The following is a 17032-nucleotide window of genomic DNA, read 5'->3' on the forward strand; positions in this document are numbered from 1 at the left end:
CAGGGGGAAGTAGTGTGTAGAGGTAAGGACAGTGTGATGTGTTATACAGGACAGGTAATAGTGACAGCAGGACACGGGGAGAGGTAATAGTGTCAGGACACATAGGGGGCAGCAGTGTGAGTGATGATAGTGACTGGTAGCACAGGGGGAAGTAGTGTGTAGAGGTAAGGACAGTGTGAGGTGTTATACAGGACAGGTAATAGTGACAGCAGGACACGGGGAGAGGTAATAGTGTCAGGACACATAGGGGCAGCAGTGTGAGTGATGATAGTGACTGGTAGCACAGGGGGAAGTAGTGTGTAGGAGGTAAGGACAGTGTGATGTGTTATACAGGACAGGTAATAGTGACAGCAGGACACGGGGAGAGGTAATAGTGTCAGGACACATAGGGGCAGCAGTGTGAGTGATGATAGTGACTGGTAGCACAGGGGGAAGTAGTGTGTAGGAGGTAAGGACAGTGTGATGTGTTATACAGGACAGGTAATAGTGACAGCAGGACACGGGGAGAGGTAATAGTGTCAGGACACATAGGGGCAGCAGTGTGAGTGATGATAGTGACTGGTAGCACAGGGGGAAGTAGTGTGTAGAGGTAAGGACAGTGTGAGGTGTTATACAGGACAGGTAATAGTGACAGCAGGACACGGGGAGAGGTAATAGTGTCAGGACACATAGGGGCAGCAGTGTGAGTGATGATAGTGACTGGTAGCACAGGGGGAAGTAGTGTGTAGGGGGTAAGGACAGTGTGATGTGTTATACAGGACAGGTAATAGTGACAGCAGGACACGGGGAGAGGTAATAGTGTCAGGACACATAGGGGCAGCAGTGTGAGTGATGATAGTGACTGGTAGCACAGGGGGAAGTAGTGTGTAGAGGTAAGGACAGTGTGATGTGTTATACAGGACAGGTAATAGTGACAGCAGGACACGGGGAGAGGTAATAGTGTCAGGACACATAGGGGCAGCAGTGTGAGTGATGATAGTGACTGGTAGCACAGGGGGAAGTAGTGTGTAGAGGTAAGGACAGTGTGATGTGTTATACAGGACAGGTAATAGTGACAGCAGGACACGGGGAGAGGTAATAGTGTCAGGACACATAGGGGCAGCAGTGTGAGTGATGATAGTGACTGGTAGCACAGGGGGAAGTAGTGTGTAGAGGTAAGGACAGTGTGATGTGTTATACAGGACAGGTAATAGTGACAGCAGGACACGGGGAGAGGTAATAGTGTCAGGACACATAGGGGCAGCAGTGTGAGTGATGATAGTGACTGGTAGCACAGGGGGAAGTAGTGTGTAGGAGGTAAGGACAGTGTGAGGTGTTATACAGGACAGGTAATAGTGACAGCAGGACACGGGGAGAGGTAATAGTGTCAGGACACATAGGGGCAGCAGTGTGAGTGATGATAGTGACTGGTAGCACAGGGGGAAGTAGTGTGTAGGAGGTAAGGACAGTGTGATGTGTTATACAGGACAGGTAATAGTGACAGCAGGACACGGGGAGAGGTAATAGTGTCAGGACACATAGGGGCAGCAGTGTGAGTGATGATAGTGACTGGTAGCACAGGGGGAAGTAGTGTGTAGGAGGTAAGGACAGTGTGATGTGTTATACAGGACAGGTAATAGTGACAGCAGGACACGGGGAGAGGTAATAGTGTCAGGACACATAGGGGCAGCAGTGTGAGTGATGATAGTGACTGGTAGCACAGGGGGAAGTAGTGTGTAGGAGGTAAGGACAGTGTGATGTGTTATACAGGACAGGTAATAGTGACAGCAGGACACGGGGAGAGGTAATAGTGTCAGGACACATAGGGGCATCAGTGTGAGTGATGATGGTGACTGGTAGCACAGGGGGAAGTAGTGTGTAGAGGTAAGGACAGTGTGATGTGTTATACAGGACAGGTAATAGTGACAGCAGGACACGGAGAGAGGTAATAGTGTCAGGACACATAGGGGCAGCAGTGTGAGTGATGATAGTGACTGGTAGCACAGGGGGAAGTAGTGTGTAGGAGGTAAGGACAGTGTGATGTGTTATACAGGACAGGTAATAGTGACAGCAGGACACGGGGAGAGGTAATAGTGTCAGGACACATAGGGGCAGCAGTGTGAGTGATGATAGTGACTGGTAGCACAGGGGGAAGTAGTGTGTAGAGGTAAGGACAGTGTGATGTGTTATACAGGACAGGTAATAGTGACAGCAGGACACGGGGAGAGGTAATAGTGTCAGGACACATAGGGGCAGCAGTGTGAGTGATGATGGTGACTGGTAGCACAGGGGGAAGTAGTGTGTGGGAGGACAGTGCTGTACAGGAAGCTGACAGAGGAGGAAGTATATGAAAAGCAGAAGGAGGGGGAGGGAGACGGAACTCTATGTAAGTTTTACAATGTCTCTGGGATAATGACAGCAAGTTATTACATGTCTGTGGAGATGTGGGAGTGTCACAGCCGGCACGTTCTCTACAATCTGTCTCTGTATTAGGATCACAGCCTGGATTATATTGGGATGTCCGCCCCAGATAAACCACTGAAGGAGGGACAGCTCCATGTGAAGCAGAACAAGTTTGGGAAGGTAACCGCACATGTTCCTCTCACCCTGTATACCAGCTACATAATGTCTTATACACAGGATTACCAACCTATCACACTGTATATACCACACTCTATATACTGTCACCTATCATACTGTATATACAACACTCTATATACTGTCACCTATCATACTGTATCTACCACATTCTATATACTGTCACCTATCACACTGTATATACCACATTCTATATACTGTCACCTATCACACTGTATATGCCACATTCTATATACTGTCTCCTATCATACTGTATATGCCACACTCTATATACTGGTCACCTACCACACTGTATATACCACATTCTATATACTGTCACCTACCACACTGTATATACCACATTCTATATACTGGTCACCTATCACACTGTATATGCCACATTCTATATACTGTCTCCTATCATACTGTATATGCCACACTCTATATACTGGTCACCTACCACACTGTATATACCACATTCTATATACTGTCACCTACCACACTGTATATACCACATTCTATATACTGTCTCCTATCATACTGTATATGCCACACTCAATATACTGGTCACCTACCACACTGTATATACCACATTCTATATACTGTCACCTATCACACTGTATATACCACATTCTATATACTGTCTCCTATCATACTGTATATACCACATTCTATATACTGGTACCTATCATACTGTATATACCACATTCTATATACTGGTCACCTACCACACTGTATATACCACATTCTATATACTGGTCACCTATCACACTGTATATGCCACATTCTATATACTGTCTCCTATCATACTGTATATGCCACACTCTATATACTGGTCACCTACCACACTGTATATACCACATTCTATATACTGTCACCTACCACACTGTATATACCACATTCTATATACTGTCTCCTATCATACTGTATATGCCACACTCTATATACTGGTCACCTACCACACTGTATATACCACATTCTATATACTGTCACCTATCACACTGTATATACCACATTCTATATACTGTCTCCTATCATACTGTATATACCACATTCTATATACTGTCACCTATCATACTGTATATACCACATTCTATATACTGTCACCTATCACCCTGTATATACCACATTCTATATACTGGTCACCTATCACACTGTATATACCACATTCTATATACTGTCACCTAATATACTGTATATACCAAATTCTATATACTGGTCACCTACCATACTGTATATACCACATTCTATATACTGTCACCTATCATACTGTATATACCACATTCTATATACTGGTCACCTAATATACTGTATAACTATATACCACATTCTATATACTGGTCACCTACCATACTGTATATACCACATTCTATATACTGGTCACCTACCAGCTATCATACTGTATGTTCCACATTCTATATACTGGTCACATATCACACTGTATATACCGGATTCTATATACTGGTCACCTACCATACTGTATATACCACATTCTATATACTGGTTACCTATCACACTGTATATACCACATTCTATATGCTGGTCACCTACCATACTGTATATACCACATTCTATATACTGGTCACCTAATATACTGTATATACCACATTCTATATACTGGTACCTATCATACTGTATATACCACATTCTATATACTGGTCACCTACCACACTGTATATACCACATTCTATATACTGGTCACCTATCACACTGTATATGCCACATTCTATATACTGTCTCCTATCATACTGTATATGCCACACTCTATATACTGGTCACCTACCACACTGTATATACCACATTCTATATACTGTCACCTACCACACTGTATATACCACATTCTATATACTGTCTCCTATCATACTGTATATGCCACACTCTATATACTGGTCACCTACCACACTGTATATACCACATTCTATATACTGTCACCTATCACACTGTATATACCACATTCTATATACTGTCTCCTATCATACTGTATATACCACATTCTATATACTGTCACCTATCATACTGTATATACCACATTCTATATACTGTCACCTATCACCCTGTATATACCACATTCTATATACTGGTCACCTATCACACTGTATATACCACATTCTATATACTGTCACCTAATATACTGTATATACCAAATTCTATATACTGGTCACCTACCATACTGTATATACCACATTCTATATACTGTCACCTATCATACTGTATATACCACATTCTATATACTGGTCACCTAATATACTGTATAACTATATACCACATTCTATATACTGGTCACCTACCATACTGTATATACCACATTCTATATACTGGTCACCTACCAGCTATCATACTGTATGTTCCACATTCTATATACTGGTCACATATCACACTGTATATACCGGATTCTATATACTGGTCACCTACCATACTGTATATACCACATTCTATATACTGGTTACCTATCACACTGTATATACCACATTCTATATGCTGGTCACCTACCATACTGTATATACCACATTCTATATACTGGTCACCTAATATACTGTATATACCACATTCTATATACTGGTCACCTACCATACTGTATATACCACATTCTATATACTGGTCACCCATCATACTGTATATACCACATTCTATATACTGGTCACCTATCACACTGTATATACCACATTCTATATACTGTCGCCTATCACACTGTATATACCACATTCTATATATTGTCACCTATCATACTGTATATACCACATTCTATATAATGGTTACCTATCACACTGTATATACCACATTCTATATACTGGTTACATTTCAGCTATCATACTGTATATACCACATTCTATATACTAGTTACCTATCACACTGTATATACCACATTCTATATACTGGTCACCTATCATACTGTATATACCACATTCTATATACTGTCACCTATCATACTGTATATACCACATTATATATACCGGTCACCTATCATACTGTATATACCACATTCTATATACCGGTCACCTATCATACTGTATATACCACATTCTATATACTGTCACCTATCATACTGCATATACCACATTCTATATACTGGTTACCTATCACACTGTATTTACCACATTCTATATACTGGTCACCTATCATACTGTATATACCACATTCTATATACCGGTCACCTATCATACTGTATATACCACATTCTATATACTGTCACCTATCACACTGTATATACCACATTCTATATACTGTCACCTATCACACTGTATATACCACAATCTATATACTGGTCACCTACCATACTGTATATACCACATTCTATATACTGGTTACCTATCACACTGTATATACCACATTCTATATACTGTCACCTATCATACTGCATATACCACATTCTATATACTGGTCACCTATCATACTGTATATACCACATTCTATATACTGGTCACCTATCACACTGTATATACCACATTCTATATACTGTCACCTATCACCTATCACACTGTATTTACCACATTCTATATACTGGTTACCTATCACACTGTATATACCACATTCTATATAGTGGTCACCTATCATACTGTATATACCACATTCTATATACTGGTCACCTATTACACTGTATATACCACATTCTATATAGTGGTCACCTATCACACTGTATATACCACATTCTATATAGTGGTCACCTATCACACTGTATATACCATATTCTATATACTGTCACCTATCACACTGTATATACCACATTCTATATACTGGTTACCTATCACACTGTATATACCACATTCTATATACTGGTCACCTATCATACTGTATATGCCACATTTTATATACTGGTCACCTATCATACTGTATATACCACATTCTATATACTGGTCACCTATCATACTGTATATACCACATTCTATATACGGTCACCTATCACACTGTATATACCACATTCTATATACTGTCACCTATCACACTGCATATACCACATTCTATATACTGGTCACCTATCATACTGTATATACCACATTCTATATACTGGTCACCTATCACACTGTATATACCACATTCTATATACTGGTCACCTATCACACTGTATATACCACATTCTATATACTGGTCACCTATCACACTGTATATACCATATTCTATATACTGTCACCTATCACACTGTATATACCACATTCTATATACTGGTTACCTATCACACTGTATATACCACATTCTATATACTGGTCACCTATCATACTGTATATGCCACATTTTATATACTGGTCACCTATCATACTGTATATACCACATTCTATATACTGGTCACCTACCATACTGTATATACCACATTCTATATACTGGTTACCTATCACACTGTATATACCACATTCTATATACTGTCACCTATCATACTGCATATACCACATTCTATATACTGGTCACCTATCATACTGTATATACCACATTCTATATACTGGTCACCTATCACACTGTATATACCACATTCTATATACTGTCACCTATCACCTATCACACTGTATTTACCACATTCTATATACTGGTTACCTATCACACTGTATATACCACATTCTATATAGTGGTCACCTATCATACTGTATATACCACATTCTATATACTGGTCACCTATTACACTGTATATACCACATTCTATATAGTGGTCACCTATCACACTGTATATACCACATTCTATATAGTGGTCACCTATCACACTGTATATACCATATTCTATATACTGTCACCTATCACACTGTATATACCACATTCTATATACTGGTTACCTATCACACTGTATATACCACATTCTATATACTGGTCACCTATCATACTGTATATGCCACATTTTATATACTGGTCACCTATCATACTGTATATACCACATTCTATATACTGGTCACCTATCATACTGTATATACCACATTCTATATACGGTCACCTATCACACTGTATATACCACATTCTATATACTGTCACCTATCACACTGCATATACCACATTCTATATACTGGTCACCTATCATACTGTATATACCACATTCTATATACTGGTCACCTATCACACTGTATATACCACATTCTATATACTGGTCACCTATCACACTGTATATACCACATTATATATACTGGTCACCTATCATACTGTATATACCACATTCTATATACTGTCTCCTATCACACTGTATATACCACATTCTATATACTGGTCACCTATCACACTGTATATACCACACTCTATATACTGTCACCTATCATACTGTATACACCACATCCTATATACTGTCACCTATCATACTGTATATACCACATTCTACATACTGGTCACCTATCATACTGTATACACCACATTCTACATACTGGTCACCTATCATACTGTATATACCACATTCTATATACTGTCACCTATCACCTATCATACTGTATATACCACATTCTATATACTGGTCACCTGTCATACTGTATATACCACATTCTATATACTGGTCACCTATCACACTGCATATACCACATTCTACATACTGGTCACCTATCATACTGTATATACCACATTCTATATACTGTCACCTATCACCTATCATACTGTATATACCACATTCTATATACTGGTCACCTGTCATACTGTATATACCACATTCTATATACTGGTCACCTATCACACTGCATATACCACATTCTACATACTGGTCACCTATCACACTGTATATACCACATTCTATATACTGGTCACCTGTCATACTGTATATACCACATTCTATATACTGGTCACCTATCATACTGTATATACCACACTCTATATACTGTCACCTATCATACTGTATATACCACACTCTATATACTGTCACCTATCATACTGTATACACCACATCCTATATACTGTCACCTATCACACTGTATATACCACACTCTATATACTGGTCACCTATCACACTGTATATACCACATTCTACATACTGGTCACCTATCACACTGTATATACCACATTCTACATACTGGTCACCTATCATACTGTATATACCACACTCTATATACTGTCACCTATCATACTGTATACACCACATCCTATATACTGTCACCTATCACACTGTATATACCACATTCTACATACTGGTCACCTATCATACTGTATATACCACACTCTATATACTGTCACCTATCATACTGTATACACCACATCCTATATACTGTCACCTATCACACTGTATATACCACATTCTATATACTGTCACCTATCACACTGTATATACCACATTCTATATACTGTCACCTATCACACTGTATATACCACATTCTATATACTGTCTCCTATCATACTGTTTATACCACATTCTATATACTGTCACCTATCATACTGCATATACCACATTCTATATACAGGGCCGTAACTAGGGGGGGCGCTAAGGGGGCATGCGCCCCGGGTGCAGGATTTGAGGGGGCGCCAAGAAGGTACAGAGGAACAGGGTTTTTTTTTTTTTTTACTGGCAGTGCTGTGCTGCTCCAGTGAGGCAGCAGACAGCACCCTTGGCAATGTCTTTGACCCACCTGTCTGCCTACAGCTGGCTCCAACGCTGCGTGGGTGAGCTCCAGTACCTGGGATCTCTCCTATGCCGGCTACTATCTTAAACTCTCTTCTTTGCCACGCAGTACTGCGACTAGCGTGCGGTGCACTGTACAAGCTATGCAAGTGCACTGTGCTCCCAGTTAGCAGTATCAAGCTCCGCTTTGCCTCCCAGATGGGGGGATTTGGTGTAGCTTATAGGGGGATGTAGTGTAGTGATGTAGTGTACCATATAGGGTATGTAGTGTAGTAATGTTTTGCAGTATATAGGGGCATGTAGTGCACTGATGTGGTGTAGCATATAAGGGGATGTAGGCCCTCATTCTGAGTTGTTTGCTCGCTAGCAGTTTTTAGCAGCCGTGCAAACACTAAAAGCCGCCGCCCTCTGGGAGTGTATCTCCGCTTAGCAGAAGTGTGAACGAAAGGATCGCAGCGCTGCTACTAAAAAAGATTGTGCAGTTTCTGAGTAGCTCCAGACCTACTCTTACCTTGCGATCACAGCAGATTATTTAGTTCCTGTTTTGACGTCACGAACACGCCCCGCATTTGGCCAGTCACGCCTACGTTTCCCCAGCCACTCCTGCGTTTTTATCTGACACGCCTGCGTTTTTACACACATTCTCCGAAAACGGTCAGTTACCTCCCAGAAACACCCACTTCCTGTCAATCACTCTGCGGCCAGCAGTGCAACTGAAAAGCGTCGCTAGGCCTTGTGTAAAACTGCATCAGCTTTTGTGAAAATACGACGCGCGTGCGCATTGAGTCGCATGCGCAGAAGTGCCGATTTTTATCCTGATAGCTGCACTGCAAACAACGGCAGCTAGCGATCAACTCGGAATGAGTGCCGTAGTGTAGTGATGTAGTTTATGTAGTGCAGTGGATAGGGGCATGTAGTGTAGTGATATAGTTCAGCGTGTAGGGGATATAGTATAGTGATGTAGTGCAGTGGATAGGGGAATGTAGTGTAGTGATATAGTTCAGCGTGTAGGGGATGTAGTATAGTGATGTAGTGCAGTGGATAGGGGCATGTAGTGTAGTGATATAGTTCAGCGTGTAGGGGATATAGTATAGTGATGTAGTGCAGTGGATAGGGGCATGTAGTGTAGTGATATAGTTCAGCGTGTAGGGGATATAGTATAGTGATGTAGTGCAGTGGATAGGGGAATGTAGTGTAGTGATATAGTTCAGCGTGTAGGGGATATAGTATAGTGATGTAGTGCAGTGGATAGGGGAATGTAGTGCAGTGATATAGTTCAGCGTGTAGGGGATATAGTATAGTGATGTAGTGCAGTGGATAGGGGAATGTAGTGCAGTGATATAGTTCAGCGTGTAGGGGATATAGTATAGTGATGTAGTGCAGTGCATAGGGGCATGTAGTGTAGTGATATAGTTCAGCGTGTAGGGGATATAGTATAGTGATGTAGTGCAGTGGATAGGGGAATGTAGTGTAGTGATATAGTTCAGCGTGTAGGGGATATAGTATAGTGATGTAGTGCAGTGGATAGGGGAATGTAGTGCAGTGATATAGTTCAGCGTGTAGGGGATATAGTATAGTGATGTAGTGCAGTGCATAGGGGCATGTAGTGTAGTGATATAGTTCAGCGTGTAGGGGATATAGTATAGTGATGTAGTGCAGTGGATAGGGGCATGTAGTGTAGTGATATAGTTCAGCGTGTAGGGGATATAGTATAGTGATGTAGTGCAGTGCATAGGGGCATGTAGTGTAGTGATATAGTTCAGCGTGTAGGGGATATAGTATAGTGATGTAGTGCAGTGGATAGGGGCATGTAGTGTAGTGATATAGTTCAGCGTGTAGGGGATATAGTATAGTGATGTAGTGCAGTGCATAGGGGCATGTAGTGTAGTGATATAGTTCAGCGTGTAGGGGATATAGTATAGTGATGTAGTGCAGTGCATAGGGGCATGTAGTGTAGTGATATAGTTCAGCGTGTAGGGGATATAGTATAGTGATGTAGTGCAGTGGATAGGGGCATGTAGTGTAGTGATATAGTTCAGCGTGTAGGGGATATAGTATAGTGATGTAGTGCAGTGGATAGGGGCATGTAGTGTAGTGATATAGTTCAGCGTGTAGGGGATATAGTATAGTGATGTAGTGCAGTGGATAGGGGAATGTAGTGTAGTGATATAGTTCAGCGTGTAGGGGATATAGTATAGTGATGTAGTGCAGTGGATAGGGGAATGTAGTGCAGTGATATAGTTCAGCGTGTAGGGGATATAGTATAGTGATGTAGTGCAGTGGATAGGGGCATGTAGTGTAGTGATATAGTTCAGCGTGTAGGGGATATAGTATAGTGATGTAGTGCAGTGCATAGGGGAATGTAGTGCAGTGATATAGTTCAGCGTGTAGGGGATATAGTATAGTGATGTAGTGCAGTGCATAGGGGCATGTAGTGTAGTGATATAGTTCAGCGTGTAGGGGATATAGTATAGTGATGTAGTGCAGTGGATAGGGGCATGTAGTGTAGTGATATAGTTCAGCGTGTAGGGGATATAGTATAGTGATGTAGTGCAGTGGATAGGGGCATGTAGTGTAGTGATATAGTTCAGCGTGTAGGGGATATAGTATAGTGATGTAGTGCAGTGGATAGGGGAATGTAGTGTAGTGATATAGTTCAGCGTGTAGGGGATATAGTATAGTGATGTAGTGCAGTGGATAGGGGAATGTAGTGCAGTGATATAGTTCAGCGTGTAGGGGATATAGTATAGTGATGTAGTGCAGTGGATAGGGGCATGTAGTGTAGTGATATAGTTCAGCGTGTAGGGGATGTAGTATAGTGATGTAGTGCAGTGGATAGGGGAATGTAGTGCAGTGATATAGTTCAGCGTGTAGGGGATATAGTATAGTGATGTAGTGCAGTGGATAGGGGAATGTAGTGCAGTGATATAGTTCAGCGTGTAGGGGATATAGTATAGTGATGTAGTGCAGTGGATAGGGGAATGTAGTGCAGTGACGAAGTGTTATGATATAGTGCAATGTATGGGGACACACAGTGGAGCATGTAGTTGAACACGCTGGCGGGGCATGTGATGCATACTGTAGGGCATTTGAGGCACATAGGGGAATATTATATCCCCTTTTTTCTAATTTACTGGTAATCTGATATTTTAGTCTGACAGAGTTTGTTTTACTGTTTTTTTTTTGGGGGGGGGGGGGGGGGGGGGGGGGCGGAGGGGGCGCAGACTATTGCCTTGCCCCGGGTGACGAAAATCCTAGTTTTGGCCCTGCTATATACTGGTTACCTATCACACTGTATATATCACATTCTATATACTGGTCACCTATCATACTGTATATACCACATTCTATATACTGTCTCCTATCATACTGTATATACCACATTCTATATACCGTCTCCTATCATACTGTATATACGACATTCTATATACTGGTCACCGCATATACCACATTCTATATACTGGTTACCTATCACTGTATATACCACATTCTATATACTGGTCACCTACCATACTGTATATACCACATTCTATATACTGTCTCCTATCACACTGTATATACCACATTCTATATACTGGTTACCTAATATACTGTATATACCACATTCTATATACTGGTCACCTATCACACTGTATATACCACATTCTATATACTGGTCACCTATCATACTGCATATACCACATTCTATATACTGGTCACCTATCATACTGTATATACCACATTCTATATACTGTCACCTATCATACTGCATATACCACATTCTATATACTGGTCACCTATCACACTGTATATACCACATTCTATATACTGTCACCTATTATACTGTATATACCAAATTCTATATACTGTCTCCTATCATACTGTATATACCACATTCTATATACTGTAACCTATCACACTGTATATACCACATTCTATATACTGGTCACCTATCATACTGCATATACCACATTCTATACACTGGTTACCTATCACTGTATATACCACATTCTATATACTGGTCACCTATCATACTGTATATACCACATTCTATATACTGGTCACCTATCATACTGTATATACCACATTCTATATACTGTAACCTATCACACTGTATATACCACATTCTATATACTGGTCACCTATCATACTGCATATACCACATTCTATATACTGGTTACCTATCACTGTATATACCACATTCTATATACTGGTCACCTACCATACTGCATATACCACATTCTATATACTGGTTACCTATCACATTGTATATACCACATTCTATATACTGGTCACCTAATATACTGTATATACCAAATTCTATATACTGGTCACCTACCATACTGTATATACCACATTCTATATACTGTCACCTATCATACTGTATATACCACATTCTATATACTGGTCACCTAATATACTGTATATACCACATTCTATATACTGGTCACCTACCATACTGTATATACCACATTCTATATACTGGTCACCTACCAGCTATCATACTGTATATTCCACATTCTATATACTGGTCACATATCACACTGTATATACCGGATTCTATATACTGTCACCTATGACACTGTATATCCCACATTTTCTATATACTGGTCACCTACCATACTGTATATACCACATTCTATATACTGGTTACCTATCACACTGTATATACCACATTCTATATGCTGGTCACCTACCATACTGTATATACCACATTCTATATACTGGTCACCTAATATACTGTATATACCACATTCTATATACTGGTCACCTACCATACTGTATATACCACATTCTATATACTGTCTCCTATCACAATGTATATACCACATTCTATATACTAGATACCTATCATACTGTATATACCACATTCTATATACTGGTCACCTATCATACTGTATATACCACATTCTATATACTGGTCACCTATCATACTGTATATACCACATTCTATATACTGGTCACCTACCATACTGTATATACCACGTTCTTTATACTGGTCACCTATCACACTGTATATACCACATTCTATATACTGGTCACCCATCATACTGTATATACCACATTCTATATACTGGTCACCTATCACACTGTATATACCACATTCTATATACTGTCGCCTATCACACTGTATATACCACATTCTATATATTGTCACCTATCATACTGTATATACCACATTCTATATAATGGTTACCTATCACACTGTATATACCACATTCTATATACTGGTTACATTTCAGCTATCATACTGTATATACCACATTCTATATACTGGTTACCTATCATACTGTATATACCACATTCTATATACTGGTCACCTATCATACTGTATATACCACATTCTATATACTGGTCACCTATCACACTGTATATACCACATTCTATATACTGTCGCCTATCACACTGTATATACCACATTCTATATATTGTCACCTATCATACTGTATATACCACATTCTATATAATGGTTACCTATCACACTGTATATACCACATTCTATATACTGGTTACATTTCAGCTATCATACTGTATATACCACATTCTATATACTGGTTACCTATCATACTGTATATACCACATTCTATATACTGGTCACCTATCATACTGTATATACCACATTCTATATACGGTCACCTATCACACTGTATATACCACATTCTATATACTGGTTACCTATCGCACTGTATACACCACATTCTATATACGGTTACCTATCACACTGTATATACCACATTCTATATACTGTCACCTATCACACTGTATATACCACATTCTATATACTGTCACCTATCATACTGCATATACCACATTCTATATACTGGTCACCTATCATACTGTATATACCACATTCTATATACTGGTCACCTATCACACTGTATATACCACATTCTATATACTGGTCACCTATCATACTGTATATACCACATTCTATATACTGGTTACCTATCACCTATCATACTGTATTTACCACATTCTATATACTGTCACCTATCACCTATCATACTGTATATACCACATTCTATATACTGGTTACCTATCACACTGTATATACCACATTCTATATACTGGTCACCTATCATACTGTATATACCACATTCTATATACTGTCACCTATCATACTGTATCTACCACATTCTATATACTGGTTACCTATCACACTGTGTATACCATATTCTATATACCGGTCACCTATCATACTGTATATACCAAATTCTATATACTGGTCACCTATCATACTGTATATACCACATTCTATATACTGGTCACCTATCATACTGTATATACCACATTCTATATACTGTCACCTATCATACTGTATATACCACATTCTATATAGTGGTCACCTATCATACTGTATATACCACATTCTATATACTGGTCACCTATCACACTGTATATACCACATTCTATATACTGGTCACCTATCAAACTGCATATACCACATTCTATATACTGGTCACCTATCATACTGTATATACCACATTCTTTATACTGGTCACCTATCACACTGTATATACCACATTCTATATAGTGGTCACCTATCACACTGTATATACCACATTCTATATACTGTCACCTATCACACTGTATATACCACATTCTATATACTGGTCACCTATCACACTGTATATACCACATTCTATATACTGTCTCCTATCATACTGCATATACCACATTCTTTATACTGGTCACCTATCACACTGTATATACCACATTCTATATACTGGTCACCTATCACACTGCATATACCACTTTCTATATACTGTCACCTATCATACTGTATACACCACATTCTATATACTGGTCACCTATCACACTGTATATACCACATTCTATATACTGGTTACCTATCACACTGTATATAACACATTCTATATACTGGTTACCTATCACACTGCATATACCACATTCTATATATTGGTTACCTATCACACTGTATATACCACATTCTATATACTGGTCACCTATCACACTGTATATACCACATTCTATATACTGGTTACCTATCACACTGTATATACCACATTCTATATACTGGTTACCTATCACACTGTATATACCACATTCTATATACTGGTCACCTATCATACTGCATATACCACATTATATATACTGGTCTCCTATCACACTATATATACCACATTCTATATACTGGTCACCTATCACACTGTATATACCACATTCTATATACTGTCACCTATCACCTATCATACTGTTTATACCACATTATATATACTGGTTACCTATCACACTGTATATACCACATTCTATATACTGGTCACCTATCACACTGTATATACCACATTCTATATACTGGTTACCTATCACACTGCATATACCACATTCTATATATTGGTTACCTATCACACTGTATATACCACATTCTATATACTGGTCACCTATCACACTGTATATACCACATTCTATATACTGGTTACCTATCACACTGTATATACCACATTCTATATACTGGTTACCTATCACACTGTATATACCACATTCTATATACTGGTCACCTATCATACTGCATATACCACATTATATATACTGGTTACCTATCACACTATATATACCACATTCTATATACTGGTCACCTATCACACTGTATATACCACATTCTATATACTGTCACCTATCATACTGTTTATACCACATTATATATACTGGTTACCTATCACACTGTATATACCACATTCTATATACTGGTCACCTATCACACTGTATATACCACATTCTATATACTGGTCACCTATCACACTGCATATACCACATTCTATATATTGGTCACCTATCATACTGTATATACCACATTATATATACTGGTCTCCTATCACACTATATATACCACATTCTATATACTGGTCACCTATCACACTGTATATACCACATTCTATATACTGTCACCTATCACCTATCATACTGTTTATACCACATTATATATACTGGTTACCTATCACACTGTATATACCACATTCTATATACTGGTCACCT

General features: G+C 39.1%; 1 protein-coding gene across 1 annotated transcript in view; it reads left to right on the forward strand.

Moving 5' to 3' along the window:
• The first annotated feature begins 2306 nt into the window (after nucleotides 1–2306).
• DOK1 (docking protein 1) overlaps nucleotides 2307–17032 on the forward strand; it is a 103778-nt gene continuing 89052 nt past the window's right edge. Inside the window, exons 1-2 of the mRNA XM_063925855.1 lie at nucleotides 2307–2365; nucleotides 2473–2562. Of these exons, the coding sequence (XP_063781925.1) occupies nucleotides 2327–2365; nucleotides 2473–2562 (129 nt within the window). The 5' untranslated portion in view covers nucleotides 2307–2326. The remainder of the gene's footprint in view (nucleotides 2366–2472; nucleotides 2563–17032) is intronic.

Source organism: Pseudophryne corroboree, chromosome 1 (genome assembly GCF_028390025.1).
Source record: "Pseudophryne corroboree isolate aPseCor3 chromosome 1, aPseCor3.hap2, whole genome shotgun sequence".
NCBI classification, from domain to species: Eukaryota; Metazoa; Chordata; class Amphibia; order Anura; family Myobatrachidae; genus Pseudophryne; species Pseudophryne corroboree.